The sequence below is a fragment of the Letharia lupina genome (assembly GCF_014066315.1).
Source record: "Letharia lupina isolate WasteWater1 chromosome Unknown contig_6, whole genome shotgun sequence".
NCBI classification, from domain to species: Eukaryota; Fungi; Ascomycota; class Lecanoromycetes; order Lecanorales; family Parmeliaceae; genus Letharia; species Letharia lupina.
Window position 1 is genome coordinate 209,273 of NW_023502975.1, and position 15,575 is coordinate 224,847.

Here is a 15,575-nt window from a genome sequence, read left to right on the forward strand (position 1 = left end):
ATCACTTATAAGAAACTTCAAGTTCGGTAGTCTCAGTAATTCAGACTCACGGCTAGCCGGGGTACCTATAACCAGCTCTACACTCGTGCCTCGCTTCAAAGACTAATCATATCGCAGGCTCATTACGATATATCCCTTTCTTAGAGTCTAAGTAGAAAACCCCCGAATCGCTACATTAACCGTTAATTTATGTAAACCCACTATAATAATTACCCCGTTAACGGGAAGTTACAACTTCCTTCAATTTTCCAGTCATTATCATATAGTCTTTTAATATTAATTAAGAGAGTAATAGATCTTTCGAGGTCGCTAAATAAGTATATAAACTTTTTATTATAATCGAATAGCTCGTTATTATTATATAAGCTTATTTAGATATATATTCTCCGCTAATAATTATAGTACTTATCTTTAGTCGATTATTTTTTAATAATTAAATTCTAGACGATAATATATTATATTTAATATTATTAAAAGATTATATAATAAATCGAGTATAATAATTAAATTATAAGTTTAATCGTATTAATATCTAATAAAAATCGAGTACTAGAGTTATCTCTTCTATATATATATTTATTAACTTAAAGATATATTACTTAGAAGTTAAAGAAAGTATAAAATATATATTTTAAATAATTTTAACGCGCTTAATGCGTTTAAAACGAATTTAAGCGAATAAGAAGACTATAAAAAACGCTTAAATACGCGATTTTCTCTTCGACGATAATAGCGAGATATTTTCGAATTATATATACTAACCTCTTTATAGCTTATAGAAATATTCTTTCTTTTAATAAATACGAAGTTTTAAAATATTTAGCGAACCAGTTCTAGAGTAAAGAAAAAAAGTTATATATTTAGTTTTTAGATAGTAGAAAGAAAAATATTAAGCGATATTTAATTAGCTTATTCATAATGATAACGCAGACCTTTCTATATTTAAAGACGTTTTTTTCTATATTTCATATACCTATAAGAGACTCCGACGTTATACGAGATATTCTTATTTATCGATATCGTCACTATCAATATCTAACTTTACACTAAAAAAATAAATTATCTTCACTTCGCTCTTCGCTCTACTCTCCGCAAATTCAACCGCAATTACTTTCATATATATATACTTACTTACTTATTTATTTATACATATCGTCGACTATTTAAAAAATAGAGAGAGACTACGACGTTTAATCGAAGTAATAAATTAACTAGTAAGACTATAGCATTTTCTCTAATACGCTATATTATCGATCTAGCGAGTACTATAGCGATTACCTCGAGAATATATACTTTAAGAAAATTTCTATATAGTATCGCGTTTATTAAGATATATAGTATTCTTAAGTATTAATGCTATTGCTATAATTAAGTTAGCTAAGTTTTTTAATAGAATGAAATTAAAAGCTTACTTCTTAATTACTATATCATAGCTTCTAATTTAATAAAGACCTATTTAACTATATTATTCGACTTTTTTTAAAAATTTCAAAAAAGACTATATTACGTAGATGCGTATTTTTATTAAGAATCATATATACGCAGAGTATAAATATTATATATCGGGCGATACACCAAAAAAATAAGTCTTGACAGGGTTTTCTACTTAGACCCACCTCAAGGCCGATAAGGTCAAGCTAAGACTACAAGTTCGAATGAAATCCTCCCACTTTATTGACTTCGAAATAGTCGTTTACGGCGACGACGTGATACTTGAGATTCGTTATAAATAACTCGAAGGCAGTATAATAATAGTAGACGTAGGGCCTATATCGCAAATATCTATTGCTAAACCTATCGAAATGTAGCCCCCGCGCATCCCAGCCACCATGTTTTTGGCCTCCGCGCATCCCAGCCACCATATTTTCCAGCCATCTAATTTTATACTATATTTAGAACCTGGCCTCGAAGAGTTTTAAAGAATTAATCCGTCCGTTCTATACATTATATACCTGAAATTCTAACAAAGCCGTATCATTAGCTACATACACCAAAACTCGCTAATATATGTAAGAGTATTAATAATAAGCCACTTACTCACCTCCTTCCTAGAATATCATCGTCAGTAGACCGCCAAACTCGGCGAGAAGATCGATATCGAATAGCCTTATAGATAGCTGAAATACCCACATTTCTCCCATACCTCCGCATCCTATCCAAGTTCAACTATCAAGACTATTCGTATCACTCATCTTCTTTCACTTATCATGAACACCCTCCAATATGCTACGACCGTTACAGACAGAAAGAAATATACTTTCGCTACTTTCTCAGCTGCCCATAAGCGTCCTCCTATCAACGGCGAGGTCTTTTCTAGCAAGGATGCTGCAATCCTACAACCTTCCTGGAATTGTGGTAAAAGTTATCGCTAGAAACCCACACCATAAGGCCTCCCTCACTCATTAAGGTGCAACGTCCTATTTGGATATTTATACCGTGGAATGAAAGAAATATCGACAATGCACCCACCAGTCAGATATCCACTATGCCAAGGCCTATGCCAAGCCGGGTGGCTGCGGGTATAGCCGGTAGGCTGCATTAGTATGGACGGGGGACTGTCGGAGGGGGACTGTCCGCAGTCAAGTTGATGCCAACCGTCATGTGCCGGCTCGCGGACTACTTGATCGAGCACGAACAACATGTTTCTAGCGTTCGGCTTCTGCTCTACATCGGAGAATTCCTGCACAGGGACCAGAAGCTTTTTTTAAATAGGGCATCTCCTTCCATTCTAATCCCACCCGTTCAATACGAATCTTTTGATGGTACGTAATTTTGGAGGCCATTTTTCTTCCTTTGGACTGAGTCTCGAGTTTTGAGACAAGTCTTGGAGGTTTCTACTCTGTAGACATGTTCCAAGGCTCAATGCGACCCTTCGAATAGGCAACACTGACTCCGAAATTACAATCCAGGGGGCCTCATGGATTTCTTGACGCTCCACCTGGTGGCATTGATCAAGATCCCACATATTACACGGTGAACACTTCAAGTATGATCATGGAATTAAAAACAGATACTGGGGATTTGATCACTGCAGAAGGGGTAAAAGGGAACGTCGTGATCACAAACCTTAATCGACGTTTGATGCCCATAATTCAATACCCAATGGGTGACGCAGCTGAATGGGCTGACTACAGCTCGCGCAATTTCCGCCCCTGTGGAAGAGGGGCCGTGGGAGTAAAATTTGGGCCTGCTTTTTATGATATGATGAGTTCGAAGGAGATAGTCACGAGTTCTTTATAGAACGAAAACGTTAACGGTTTCCAAGTGAATTCGAGAAGAGATGGGCAGAGTCCACGAGGAACGGGCCAAAGAGGTGACAGAAGGCTTCGTCAATCCACTTGTTATAAAAAGGCTATCTGTTCAGGAACTGCACTACAATGCAAGGAGTGAAAAACTCAAGGAAACAGTCGATCTTCGTGTGGTATGGCATGTGACATAGTGATGAGGATGCAGCGTCCTAGTCGTTGGCTCCGAGCTCAGCCTCAATTCTGAGCCTTGGGCGTCGGTATAATCCTCACGTCCGCCAGGTATGGGACATAGCGAGGTCGTTCATATTCCATAGCATCCTGAAAACCCACTTGGCTACTTCACTGGCAGCGGGCCAAAGAAAGCGGGGGTGTATATGTCGTGCTAACGGAACAGACAAGTCATCGGAAGCCTCACTGCCGTTCTTGATTACACGACTGATGAGTCATCGGTCTTCCCAGCTACTTCAACTCCATAGCCGTAGTATTGAGAGATACGGAGTCAAATTTCAAGCGCTGGGTATAATAAAACTTTCATGGTGTAGGTCGTAGAGAATCTGCGGGATTAAGAAAAGGGTCCGGCCCGTCGTTTATCCGAGGACGTTCGATTTTGGAGGACTCTCTGGAGAAGCTGTGTGATATAGCACACCGTAATGGTATCTTGAAGTGTATGTTTGATTGCAAGTCCATTATGTTGGCGCGAGTTGCGAGGCGCTCTCTGCGCCTCTACCGTACACCAGCGCCCACAATTCAAGTGCCTATATCGTATCTACAATCTCGTGCCTACGCCAAAAACAATAGGCCCAAAAGACCTTTCGAATATAGAGCGCCTACAAACCCTAATTCTACAAATGCGCATGGAGTCAATGCTCCAAGACCTGGTGGGCCGGCGGTGGGTGCCGCAGGAGGACAAGTCGGCTATCCTGCATCTCAAAGCAGTCAGTCAGAATTCCCTGATACCTCGAAGCTTCAGGAAGAGTACGATGCTATCATGAGCTCGAGATCCGGCAAACAAGCATCTATACCCCAGCAAACCTACGGCCCTACTCCGACGAACTCCGCAGAATCATATCCTCATCCTGAATACTCGAAACCCCCAGATGAAGTCGGCACATCCGCGCCATCTGATGCCATCACCGTTCCTCAATCCACCTCTGCGTCTCCCATAGACCCCGCCGAAGCTCGAAGTCGAGAGCAGGTGCAAGAGACAAGTGGACCTCTGCCCGACTTGACACAGGGAATACCATCTACACTGGACGCAGAAATGGCGTCTTCAGCCAAGGCAGACCCAGCAAGCCTGAACGTTACTGAAGATCCATCGCAGCCTGGCGGTGGTGGTCGTGGAGATCTACCAAAGGAAGCTTACATATCATCGATAGAGAGGCGGCGGAATCGGTATGCGTCTTGGGCCGTTGCTACCATGGCAGCCTTCTTCGTCGCTGGAGGCGTCTATTTGGGAAGGAATTGGGAATCGGAAGAAGAGGAGAAGCAACACCTCGATGCGCCATCAGGATGGGGCTTTGTCCTGTTCTGGAACCGGGTGAAGGCGCGTTGGAATGGGTCGCTGAGTTACTACACGGAACCTGCTTTCCCTAAGCTACTACCGGATACAGATCCTGCGTGGGCAAGACCATATACACTTGTGATAAGCTTAGAAGATATGTTGGTACACAGCGAGTGGACGCGAGAACATGGGTGGAGGATGGCGAAACGACCTGGTGTGGACTATTTCTTACGATATCTGAGCCAGTATTACGAGCTGGTCATCTTCACAAGTGTTTCGTCAATGATCGGACATCCCGTAATACAGAAACTGGACCCATACAGACTGTTTGTCATGTGGCCCCTATACCGGGAGGCTACAAAGTATCAGAGCGGAGAGTACATAAAGGTGAGATCTTTAATTGTCACCGATTAAAGGGAAAACTGACATCGCTTCAGGATCTCTCGTTTCTAAATCGAGACCTCAGTAAAATCATTATGCTTGACACCGTGCCAGCACATGCGAAGCTCCAACCCGAAAATGCAGTCATACTACCAAAATGGAAAGGCGATCGCCAAGACAAGGAGCTCGTCTCATACATACCGTTCCTCGAATTCATCGCTACATTCGACTCCCGTGACACGCGGGAAGTTCTTAAGTCCTTCGAGGGGACACACATTCCCACCGAATTTGCCCGGCGCGAAGCCAAGATTAGAGAAAAGCTCCAAAAGGAGAACGCCGAGGCAAAAGCCAAGCGGCCCCGACGATCCGTGGGCTTTCTGGGCAATGTCTTAGGTACCAAACCGCAAGCTGGCGGCGTGGACGGTATGGAACACAGTCTATCTGAGGGATTTGAGCAGGGGAAAACATTCCAAGACCAGGTGCGGGAGCGAGGCCAGAAGCAGTACGAGATTATGGAGAAAGAAGTCCGGGAGAATGGTGAGAAATGGTTAAAGGAGATGGCGGAGGAGGAAAAGAAGGCGAATGAGGAGGCGATGAAGGGCATGAAGTCAAGCATCACGGGCGTTTTCCCCTTCGGGGGACGAGGTTTTGGCTCAGGGTCTGGCGACGGAAAGCAGCCATGAGGACATTGCGGTCTATATTTCACCCATTTCCTGCCTCCCGCGTCAGGACGGCAGAATGATTCCACTCATAGCGCGGCCTGGATCGTGATTTTAATTCAGCGACTGTATAAAACTTCCCCCTCTTATATAACACCAAATACTCCCCGTCCGCAGGCCAGCCCGTCAGTTCAAGCCTCGATACCGATACTTGCAAGAAGTTTGCCCAATTACATGAGCGAAGCAGCGCCGAGTCGATGGTAAGAACATGTAGGCTGTATGTATTTGGGGGGTTGGGGAAAGATTAGGGTAGGTGCTCTCATTTCTCAATTCGGGCTTCATTCTGTGTACGTAGTATGTAATCCGATACTTCTTACTCGGAGTGTCTTTTGTTTCTGACATTGCCCGCCGTTGATCGCGTGTACTTCCTTCCATCGATTTGATACAGCGCGTAGCCGATCCCCCACCACTTCCCCTGCGCCGATCTACGAGCAATACTCCAACAAGCTCACAGGCCCCACGATGGCTGCGCTGGGAGTATATGCGCAGTTAGCATAGTCTCCGTACGGACCCCCGGGCGGGTTCGACGCCGGCTTGCACTTCAGCGCTGGCGCACCATTATCCGCGACTCCTGTGGGCAGGGAAAAGGGAAACGCTGTGGTGGGTTTGCAACCGGTGAAGGTGATGTTTTGATGGCCTAAGATGGTGAGGTCTTCATTGCAATCCTCGAACCCTTCGGGCGTGTAGCCGAACAGTGTGCCGTCTGTACAGGGGTTGCTGTCTGAGAAGAAGGCGATGAAGTGGGGTCTGTTCGAGGATGGAGTCAAGGTCTGTTTTTCAAATTATAGGCAGGGATAACAAGCCTAGAAGGCATCTATAGGACATGTATGAAAAGAACGCCCCCTCCGATGATGCAAGACGTGTCTTGCAACTAACGGTTTGAAAGGGAACACTCCTGAAGGTACGTACGAGCCGGAAGACGCGAGGTACGCGAGGTAGATGGTTTGAAGAGCTGCGGTAAGAGGAGTAAGAGAGATCACAAAGAGCAGTTGGAGAAGCTTCAATCGCATCTTGACGGGCCTGATTTGGGGTTTCTTTTCGTGGACTAGTTGGGAGAGATTCCTTTGATAGATTTGCTGGTAACACAAGAGACCTGCATGAGTTGAAGTTGAAAAACCGGTTACTTATGTAGTTTCTCTCGTAGCGGCATCGATATTAGACAATGACAAAAACGGTCGAAAGGGCAATTGTGGCGCCTTAGATCCATGAAGAATTGGATGATAGTACTAGTCTGGACGATTAGTTTGCTAAACGGTCCAGGACCATTGTGCACCTTGGACTAATTACGCTGGCCCGCCCATGGCCGGCCAGTCAGACAACAAAAGCCAAGCACGATGGCTGAAATTAGAACAGAATAAGCGAATCGTGTGTCCTAAACAGAGGGAACTTGTTTCAAGGAAGGATATCGTTCCACGGCAGGGAGATAGCGAGGTTGCACCTAAATACTCCGACCCTGGAGCTGCACCTGGAATAATTTGTTAGACTCGAACAGCCACTGAGCAACATCCTTGTCCAGGTGGTGACCGTGGTGTTGAATTTGGTTTCACCGTCTCGCAGTTTCTCGCTTCCCTTCTGTGTGCCTTTGTGATGTATCATGTGCGTCCCTTGTTTCTCTCATGGATCTGGGGCCATGCTGGGGGTAGGATTGTCCTTGCCGATCATGAGCATGGTCCGGATATGACACACAAGACTCAAGGCGGTATACAGAATCAAGGCGCTTGTAAGCCACGCCAATGCCCTCTTAAGTGCGCAGGAAGGTGGAAAAGTCGAAGGATCAAAAGGATGTGTGGGAGGGAAGGCAAAAGGATGGGGCGGCGGCCAACTACAAGTAAAGTAGGTATAGGTGGTCTGAGTCTCCGCAGTAACTCGGCTCTTCCTCCGTCATCGCACCTCCTTTGGGGAATAGTGGCATAGCCCCTTCCTATTCCTATTTGGCGCCTACTGCGACCGACATGACACATGATACGTAGTCACTCAGACCTTCGCGTCAGATTATCACTCTTAATGATTTATCGCAGGGTAATCCTGCGACAACCACTGTATCCGATGTCAGATGTCTTGACTTATAGTTACCAAGTTGCGGGATGGCAGCGATGGAAATAAGCACAGCTCCGGGAAGCTGGTCAGACAGGGAAGACAAGGAAGACACAGCTGCCGCAGCGCCTTCTGTCCATATTCCACATCCCTCAAACGCAGATGAAAACGAGGTTGAAGAAGCTGCCCAAAATCAGGCCAAGGAAACCAAAACGGCGGACAAAGGGAAAGGCAGAGATCAGAAGAAGCATGGCGTCATGTCGCTCCCAGCTGAAATACGTGAAAGGTATGCACTCCAATCGTCCGCCTCGGTCAGGACTCTTTACTTCTTGTCCTTGAGCTCCAGATTACTGACTTGAACTGCTTGACTTGCAGCATTCTCTACCTTACAGACCCCGAGACCTTCGCTTCCCTCGTTCTTGTCGACCATGCCTGGCGCTCTGCTTCAGAAACGCCGCATCTCTACGCCCATCATCTCTCACGATGTCCTTCCTTTTCTCGTTCACACAACTACGTTGGAGGTCCATTCACTGAAAATAGCTTGCCAAAGCTGAAGGGACAATTTGCAAGAGAAGTGAAGAGGAACTTGTTTGAAGCGTATCTACAACCGCGGAGGACGTTCGTAAGCTTTGTATCGACGACTACAAGCTCTTCAGCAGCTTTTCCTGGGGGCGAAGCCTTCGAATTCGTCTTCTCACCCAATGGCCACTGGGTGCTAGCTCTCTCTTCGTCCAGAATATATGTCATCGATACGGTTTCACCCAAAATATCCGTACAGAGGGAGCTCAAGGTTTTGCGGCGACCGGTGTCAGCAGCAATAGTTGATGACGGATCAATCCTGGCTGTACTCTCGAGCGATCATCGAATCAACGTCTACAACTTACAGAACCTTGAGGTGAAGCACTTGCGCGCTGTTTCGCTGGATGAATCTCCACACGCTATAGCCTTGGCACCAAAGGGCGAAGTCCTCGCTGCAGCTTTTGATGGCGGGATTGAGCTTCATTCTTTGGCCCCCAGCGCTCTAGCATCAGAGCACCGGGCTGTGAAATGTGATCGAGTGGACGCTTTGAGGTTCTCCGGCGATGGAACTATGCTCGTTGGGACTACGAAGAACAGCAAAAATCCTAACACTGTCATCCTGTCCGCGCCTTACTACTCCGAAGATCATCATCACTTACCTGCTTCGGAGCAGATAAGTCAGCTATGGACGTCGCAAATACTCTTTCCCAACAGTAGCCGGGATTGTAGTAATGCAGCGCTGCTACCAAATCGATCGGATGGAGACACAAGTTGGACCTTCACCTACGACAAGGTGTTCGAGAGCTTTCGAGCAGTGCGTACAGATGATTTACGAAATGGCTCTACATACTTCACTGGTCCGAGGCCGCCCAAACGTGACGGCTCGAGGAATCCGAGAAAGAAGCTAGCGCCTTGCACACTCCCTACTCCAAGTGACCATGGCGAGCTTGTCGCTGCAGGCTTTCTGGGCAAAGAAATTTGGCTCTATGGTGTTCCGGAGGGCCTGGACATATCTACCGTAACCCAGACAGATGATCCAAACCTTCAAAGAGCACCTTTGTCTGGGCAGGGCACACCCTCGGGTGGAGTCAGGAGTCCGTCAACATCGCTAACTCGAGGCGAAGCTATCGAGCTGACTAGGTTGCCGAAATGGCAGGTTCTGGTCGACAAGTATCGCAACGTCTTTGCAAAAGGCCGACTAGTGGCAGAGATATCTGGTGTTTCAGGAGTGTGCTGGGTCACCCGGAAGCGGGAAATATCAGGCTCACCATCGCTCGGAGAACGACTACTTATTTTTGCGCCAGGTGGCATACCGGGAGATCCGGACCTGGAACAGGATGGCTTCGCATCTGTCGATGGCGGCCGCCTTGTCATGCTTGATTTCGATCGAACTTCCCGTGGTGGCATGGTCGAGGAAATTAAATTCGAGGTTGGTAATGAAACTCCGGAGCTTCTAGAGGAAGAAGATGTGGATATGGACACTGAGGTCGCCCTCGCTCGAAAACGCACTGTTCGAAACTTGCCAGATCGGAGGACAACTGTAGTCGATGTGCTAGCGTCTGCGCCTGAAATGCCACCTTTGCCTCCAACAGCAAACGCCATCGCAAATGCTAATGCTGCAGCAACAGCCGCCGCTGGTAGTACCAGCGTCGCTGCTGCCCAGGCGAGTCTACCAGAGGTTGCCGATTCTCCAGCCGAAGGACTTAGCTTGGAAGAGGCCTCTGAAGTCTTTGATGGACCATATTCTCACACTCAACCTCGATCTCGCACCTCTCTGTATCGATCTGCTACAGCTGTAGCCGCAAACCGTGAACGCAATCCACCACGTATAATCTCCGATGCACGGGTGGAATATAGGCGTGCAGACGGACGTGGAGAGCTGCCTCATGAAAGCGACGCTGACAACTGGGTTCCTCCACCTCCACCGTATACTGCTGAATCAGATAGGCCACTTCCAGAGCACCTTCGCGCTACATTGTTGCCAAAAAAGCCAGACCGTTTCTCACCATTGAGTCGAGTAAGGATGAGACGAGAACAACCTCGTCGCGCTAGCACCATGTACGGGAGCCCAGCTTCTAGTGTGGCTTCACGAAGGATTACTTCTCTTCCGGAAAGGCCCGCAATGCCAATTAGACAACGGAGCTCGGAGGCATCATCAACCGCTCAGCAGACTCACCGGTCGGTATCCGACACAATTTCGCAGGGGTCTAACACAGTCAGCCCACTAAGCACTGTGAACTTCTCCTTCGGCGACGAAACCAGCGAGCCTTCTATTGTAAGTCCGCAATCAACGTCGACCTTGTCGGTTAGGAGACCCATGTCTGCTTTTGTCGGCCGGATGGGCGCATCGCTGCGAAGACCCGGTACGGCTGGATTCATCTCGCGGGTCCCTCCGATCACCGTGTCACCGGTCCCCGAACGTGTCTTTGGCCAGTCCGTGTCTTTGCCGCCGAGTCCGACGCGCAGCGAACGCCCGGGCTCGCCGCTAACTTTGACTGGGGCAAACCTTCAACAGCGCCTTGAGTACCCCCTCCCACCAGCTCCCTCTAACTCCAGCGTTGAGTCGCTGCATCGGCGCGGAGGTCCGCATGAATTATCTCCTCTGGCTGGGACGAACATGCCCTCGACACCACAGCGGTCAACCGACCGCTCTGATCTGCTTGCGAACACGGTAGCAACTGCAATGGGACCCACCGCCCAGCAGCTCGCAAACTTGAACAACCGCTCCCGCCAAGCTACTCCGGCTGGAGCACGTCGTCCGCTCCCTTCGGGCATCGTCGCTCCAGGAGGCTATCCTATGCCCGCACCACCTCGCGGCGCTTTGGGCGCAGCAGGTAGCCCTACGTCGCCGGCCAATCAAGCTCCTGCAAGATCGCTTTCAGGCAGAAATCTGTCTCTCTCCGCCAGCAACTCGTTTTCCCGCTCATCGCCTGCTCTATTACGACCCACGCCTCGCCGTTTGGAGACGATCGAAAGCGTGTCTTCTTTCATTAGCTATTCACGTACAAGGTCACGATCAAGAGACTTGCAGGGAGCCGGGAGTGGAGGACATAGGAGGAGCCAGAGTATGGGCCCGGCGCTGAGGTTGGATAGGGCGCCGACGAAGAAGGGGTGGTTGGGTTCTCGCAAATATAGGAAGGCAAGGAGTGAAGGGCAGAGTTGGGACAGTCCTGTTGGCGAGGACGGAGGGAAGGAGAAAGGGGCGAAGTGTATAGTGATGTGAGTGTATGTACATTTTCAGGGCTCGCAGGCGCATGTTAAAGGGATGGGGCTTCAGTGCCGGTGGCAAGGCTTCGGTATGCATTGGGGGCGTCTATTTTATACCCTGAGTGTACATCATGCGCATATGTACACATATTGAGCATTGCTTTCTTTTCCATTAACATGTTCATTTAAATATGTATACCTGCGAGACTAGGACATTTTCTTCACTGCAGGACCAGATCACCGGTTCCAGACCGTAGGTCTGGAGTGCATTCGCTGATTTCAACAGTGACAACTATTCGACAGGTCTATTCAGAAGGACTCCCAGGTAAGCCACACGATGCTACCGTTTGATTCCAACGTGGCCATCGTACACAGTCCATAGGCTAGGAATTCCCCGCGTACCAGCGTTTCCCGCTACCTATTATCTCCAAATATCGAATCGGAGGATTGTGTCGCCAAATTCTCCCCCGCAGATCAAAAAGGTCTCATGGAAAGCTGGTAGGCACCGGCCCGTTGACTACTATAGTACATTAGCCAAATTCGAGATCCACGCGCCATCCCAAGCCACTAGGTAATCAACCGAGGATGGCAATTGCGGTGGAGTTGGTTTCACTTCGTGGAGGGTGTGAGCGCTCACAATGGAAACGAAAACCTGCAGGTCTGAGCATATTTTTCATACACGAGATGTCATTCCAGACTGATCTGCCAAATGGGGCCTCGAGGTCATGCGTTGGTCACTTGAGATAGTGGCGGAGGAGTGAGAACTTTACTATTTGTCGGGATTACCTTTTCAAGCTATCCGAGTCAATCGTGTCAATAGCAAAACTCAGGAAGCTACGGTAGCTTGGCGGCTCCTTTCCACCCTATGCTTTATGGCAACGTCATGATCGAAGGTTTGCAAAACCCTAGGAAGGACATGAAGGCCTGGCCTGTTGCCCAATGGCCTATATATGTACCGCATTGAAAGGGTTCGATTGGCGAGGTTCAATGCAGGTCCCCTGTTTAGACGTGATGCTAGACGCTGCAGAGGCAGTGCTCCCTCGTTCAGCTAGCAAAATCAGCCCCCCACGGTCTACGCCGAGCAAGCGCTTTTTCTCCACACGCGAGACATCTCAACAGCGCAGCATGTTCATTGGTCAGATTTTCTTCCGAATACAAGCGTTCTCCAGGTATGGCAGTCAGACATCGCTGTGATTCTTAAAATTGCCGGAGAATTTTTGGCTTTTTAACGTCATAAAGTATGGATCACTGCTTTTCCATGGAACCTGGGCGTCTGCCAAAGCAGGAAGTCGTGCAACTTCACCTTCGTAATCGTCTAGTGGAAGACGTCCATTCTTGAAGAACAGTCTCGCATTCACTATATCTGTATTTCACAAGCTGACTTCAGAGCATGCTTCAGAGGCGTCCGAAAAGGCCTTGATGTGGACTGGAGACGAAAAGGCCGAAGAGGCCTTTAGAGGTCTAGTGCACTTCCGGTTCCATGGAAAAGACTTCGATTGGCGCGGGCTTCTGTGAGACTGTTGCATACTAAGCCTACATACACTACTGCCAAATGTCTCACACCATAGCATGCGAACGTGCAGAAAACGACCCGTTATCACACCGGCAGAATCTAATTCGCCATATGATTCCGAGTACAAACTTCCACCAGGCACAGAACATTACTGATTGCGCCAAATTCTCCTCGCAGATCCGTCTCATCAATCACAATAACTTCCGGGCTGTGCCACCCTTACTGGAAACGTCAACGAAGATAAGATACGACCATATCGAATCAGAAGCGGTCCCACCTTTGCGGATATATAGACCCGACGTAGGCACGGCGCGCGAAGGAAGTTCGTTACTTACCCGCAACGGCTGGTACGAGTGCGTATTGGCGACACCAATCGCCACACGATTTCAAAGCCGCGACATGCCTTTCTTGGGACATATGCTGCGTATTTGCGACACCAATGATTTTGCGCGCTCGCCGAAAGTCGTGCCGAGGTTTCAATGGGGGGTTGAAGAAACCTTTTGAGATGGGGGGTTATAATAGAACGGTGTCTGCTCCGCGGTTTGTATGTTTCCAACCGTCAACAGTTTACCCATTCAAAACGGTTGTTGCGCCTGCCAGTAGAACCCCAATTGTTCTCTTCCCCAAGTACAACAAAGATGTCCGTCCACGCCTCCGTCTACACCCCGCACGCCGCCTGCCCATCCAACCTCCGCACCTTCAACGCCGACGGTTCCCGGATCAACCCCTCCACCTCCTCGCATCACGACTCTCAAAAACTGCTCCCGAAAAACGACAGCAACAACAACAACAACAGCGTGACGCAAGACCCGCTATTGGACAAAACGTACGCAATCACCCCGCACCGCGTCCGGTCACAGCTCCTCGTCAACAACCTCAAAGCGTCGGGCATACTGCCGTACCAGGCTGATGAGACGGGTAGGCCGCCGCAGCTGAAGCACAGCGCGAGGGGGCTGGAGGCGATTGGGTTCGATGAGAACGCGAGTATGTATTCGAGTTATAAGGGGGAGGGGCAGAGGAGGGTGTGGAAGGATGATGGTGGGGGGAAGGAGAAGAAGGTGGGGGGGAAGAGGAGGTTTTTGAAGAAGTTGGTGGGGAAGGGGGAGGAGAAGGGGGAGAAGTTGTGAGTGGAGGGTTGGGAGTGAGAGGGAGTGGATGGGGGTGAGGGATGTATGTATGTCCAAGGAGGAAGGGCGGAAGGGTTCTTGTTGACGACTGGGACGATTTTATGTATTAAAACGGGACTGGAAAGATCATTTGAGGAACATGGTTTCGAAATGAGGATGTTTGTATGCGGACAAGGAAGAGAAAGAAATTTAACGACTTCGATACATTATTGTCAGTGTGAAAAGTTGGGCTCAAGAGACAGCCAAACACACGAAAGGGACAAAGTCAAACGTATAACAGATTCAGTACATGTGCTACATTTGACAACTCATTGACACTGCAAGAATAAAGAGAGGTGTTCTGCTCTCCCTACAATCAAGCCAACCACGCCGGCAACACACCCAACCCTCCTTCACAACTCTCACTGCTGGGTTCACCACGCGCAAGAGCCATCATCCTTCCTACCAACAATACCCATTCGTCCTCACCTCGTGGCGCAAACCCCCCCAACGTAGTAGAGTATTCAAGATAACACTCCTCTTGCAAACACAGGACACATGAACAGGCAGACCGCAGTCTCATTCCACACGTGCATACTGCAACCCAAAGGAAGCTGCGTCTCCCCAACGGCCTACTCTCCGTACGACAGACCGTTGACCCTGCACGAGGTATCTGTATCAACATCACAAGCGAAAGGGGTCCAGCGAGACTCCCCAAAGTACCCGCCGGCACTCAAAGCCTGTTAATCGCTGTATCGATGCAGAATGACGCCATGAATAGCACGTAGTAGATCAACCTTCGGTGCATTGGCCCTCTCATGCCAGGCGCGTACGGCCTTGACGTACACCTTGCATCACATCATCATAGGGATTTGAACGCCGAAATGTCACCTTACGAACAGCATGGACTCTAAGGCGAATATCCTACCCCTGCGGATCTGTAAGAGCGCGCGAGAACTGGCTGTACACGTTGTCCCATCTCGAGGTTGCGGTTGGAAGAGCCCTAGGCTGTTGTAGATGGCGGGCGTATATAAGACGGAGGCGGAGACGCTTCAGGACTATTCGACAGCTTGGACACAGTCCCACGTTGCTTGTTGTCGATCAACGTTTGAATGAATCCGCGCGGGGGGGGGAGATAGAGGGCGGGCTGCTCGATTGTTGAAGGAGGTGAAAGAGAGGGATTTTTTTTAAAAAGGGAAATCAACCTCATCGTCGCGATTCCCATGGAACCGAAAGGGGAAGTCCAGCCCTCTGATTGAAGTGGTACAAATCCATTCCAGCATCAGGATTAGAAAAAACGTCGAAAAGAAGCGTGAGCTTAAGCCTGCAGAGAAAACCCAAACTTGG

The 15,575-nt window shown here is 48.5% G+C and overlaps 3 protein-coding genes across 3 annotated transcripts; all 3 read left to right on the top strand.

Moving 5' to 3' along the window:
• Nucleotides 1–3,936: 3,936 nt before the first annotated feature.
• HO133_008991 (uncharacterized protein) lies at nucleotides 3,937–5,813 on the top strand (the record flags this gene model as incomplete). Its single annotated transcript, XM_037299852.1, has 2 exons — nucleotides 3,937–5,136; nucleotides 5,187–5,813. The coding sequence occupies 2 exons, from the start codon at nucleotides 3,937–3,939 to the stop codon at nucleotides 5,811–5,813; spliced, it is 1,827 nt and encodes a 608-aa protein (XP_037154678.1).
• Nucleotides 5,814–7,942: 2,129 nt separating this feature from the next.
• On the top strand, nucleotides 7,943–11,625 carry HO133_008992 (uncharacterized protein; the record flags this gene model as incomplete). Its single annotated transcript, XM_037299853.1, has 2 exons — nucleotides 7,943–8,169; nucleotides 8,259–11,625. The coding sequence occupies 2 exons, from the start codon at nucleotides 7,943–7,945 to the stop codon at nucleotides 11,623–11,625; spliced, it is 3,594 nt and encodes a 1,197-aa protein (XP_037154679.1).
• A 2,135-nt stretch (nucleotides 11,626–13,760) lies between these two features.
• Nucleotides 13,761–14,359, top strand: HO133_008993 (uncharacterized protein; the record flags this gene model as incomplete). The annotated part of the gene is made up of 2 exons (XM_037299854.1): nucleotides 13,761–14,245; nucleotides 14,308–14,359. 2 exons carry the CDS (start codon nucleotides 13,761–13,763, stop codon nucleotides 14,357–14,359), a joined length of 537 nt encoding a protein of 178 aa, XP_037154680.1.
• Nucleotides 14,360–15,575: the final 1,216 nt, after the last annotated feature.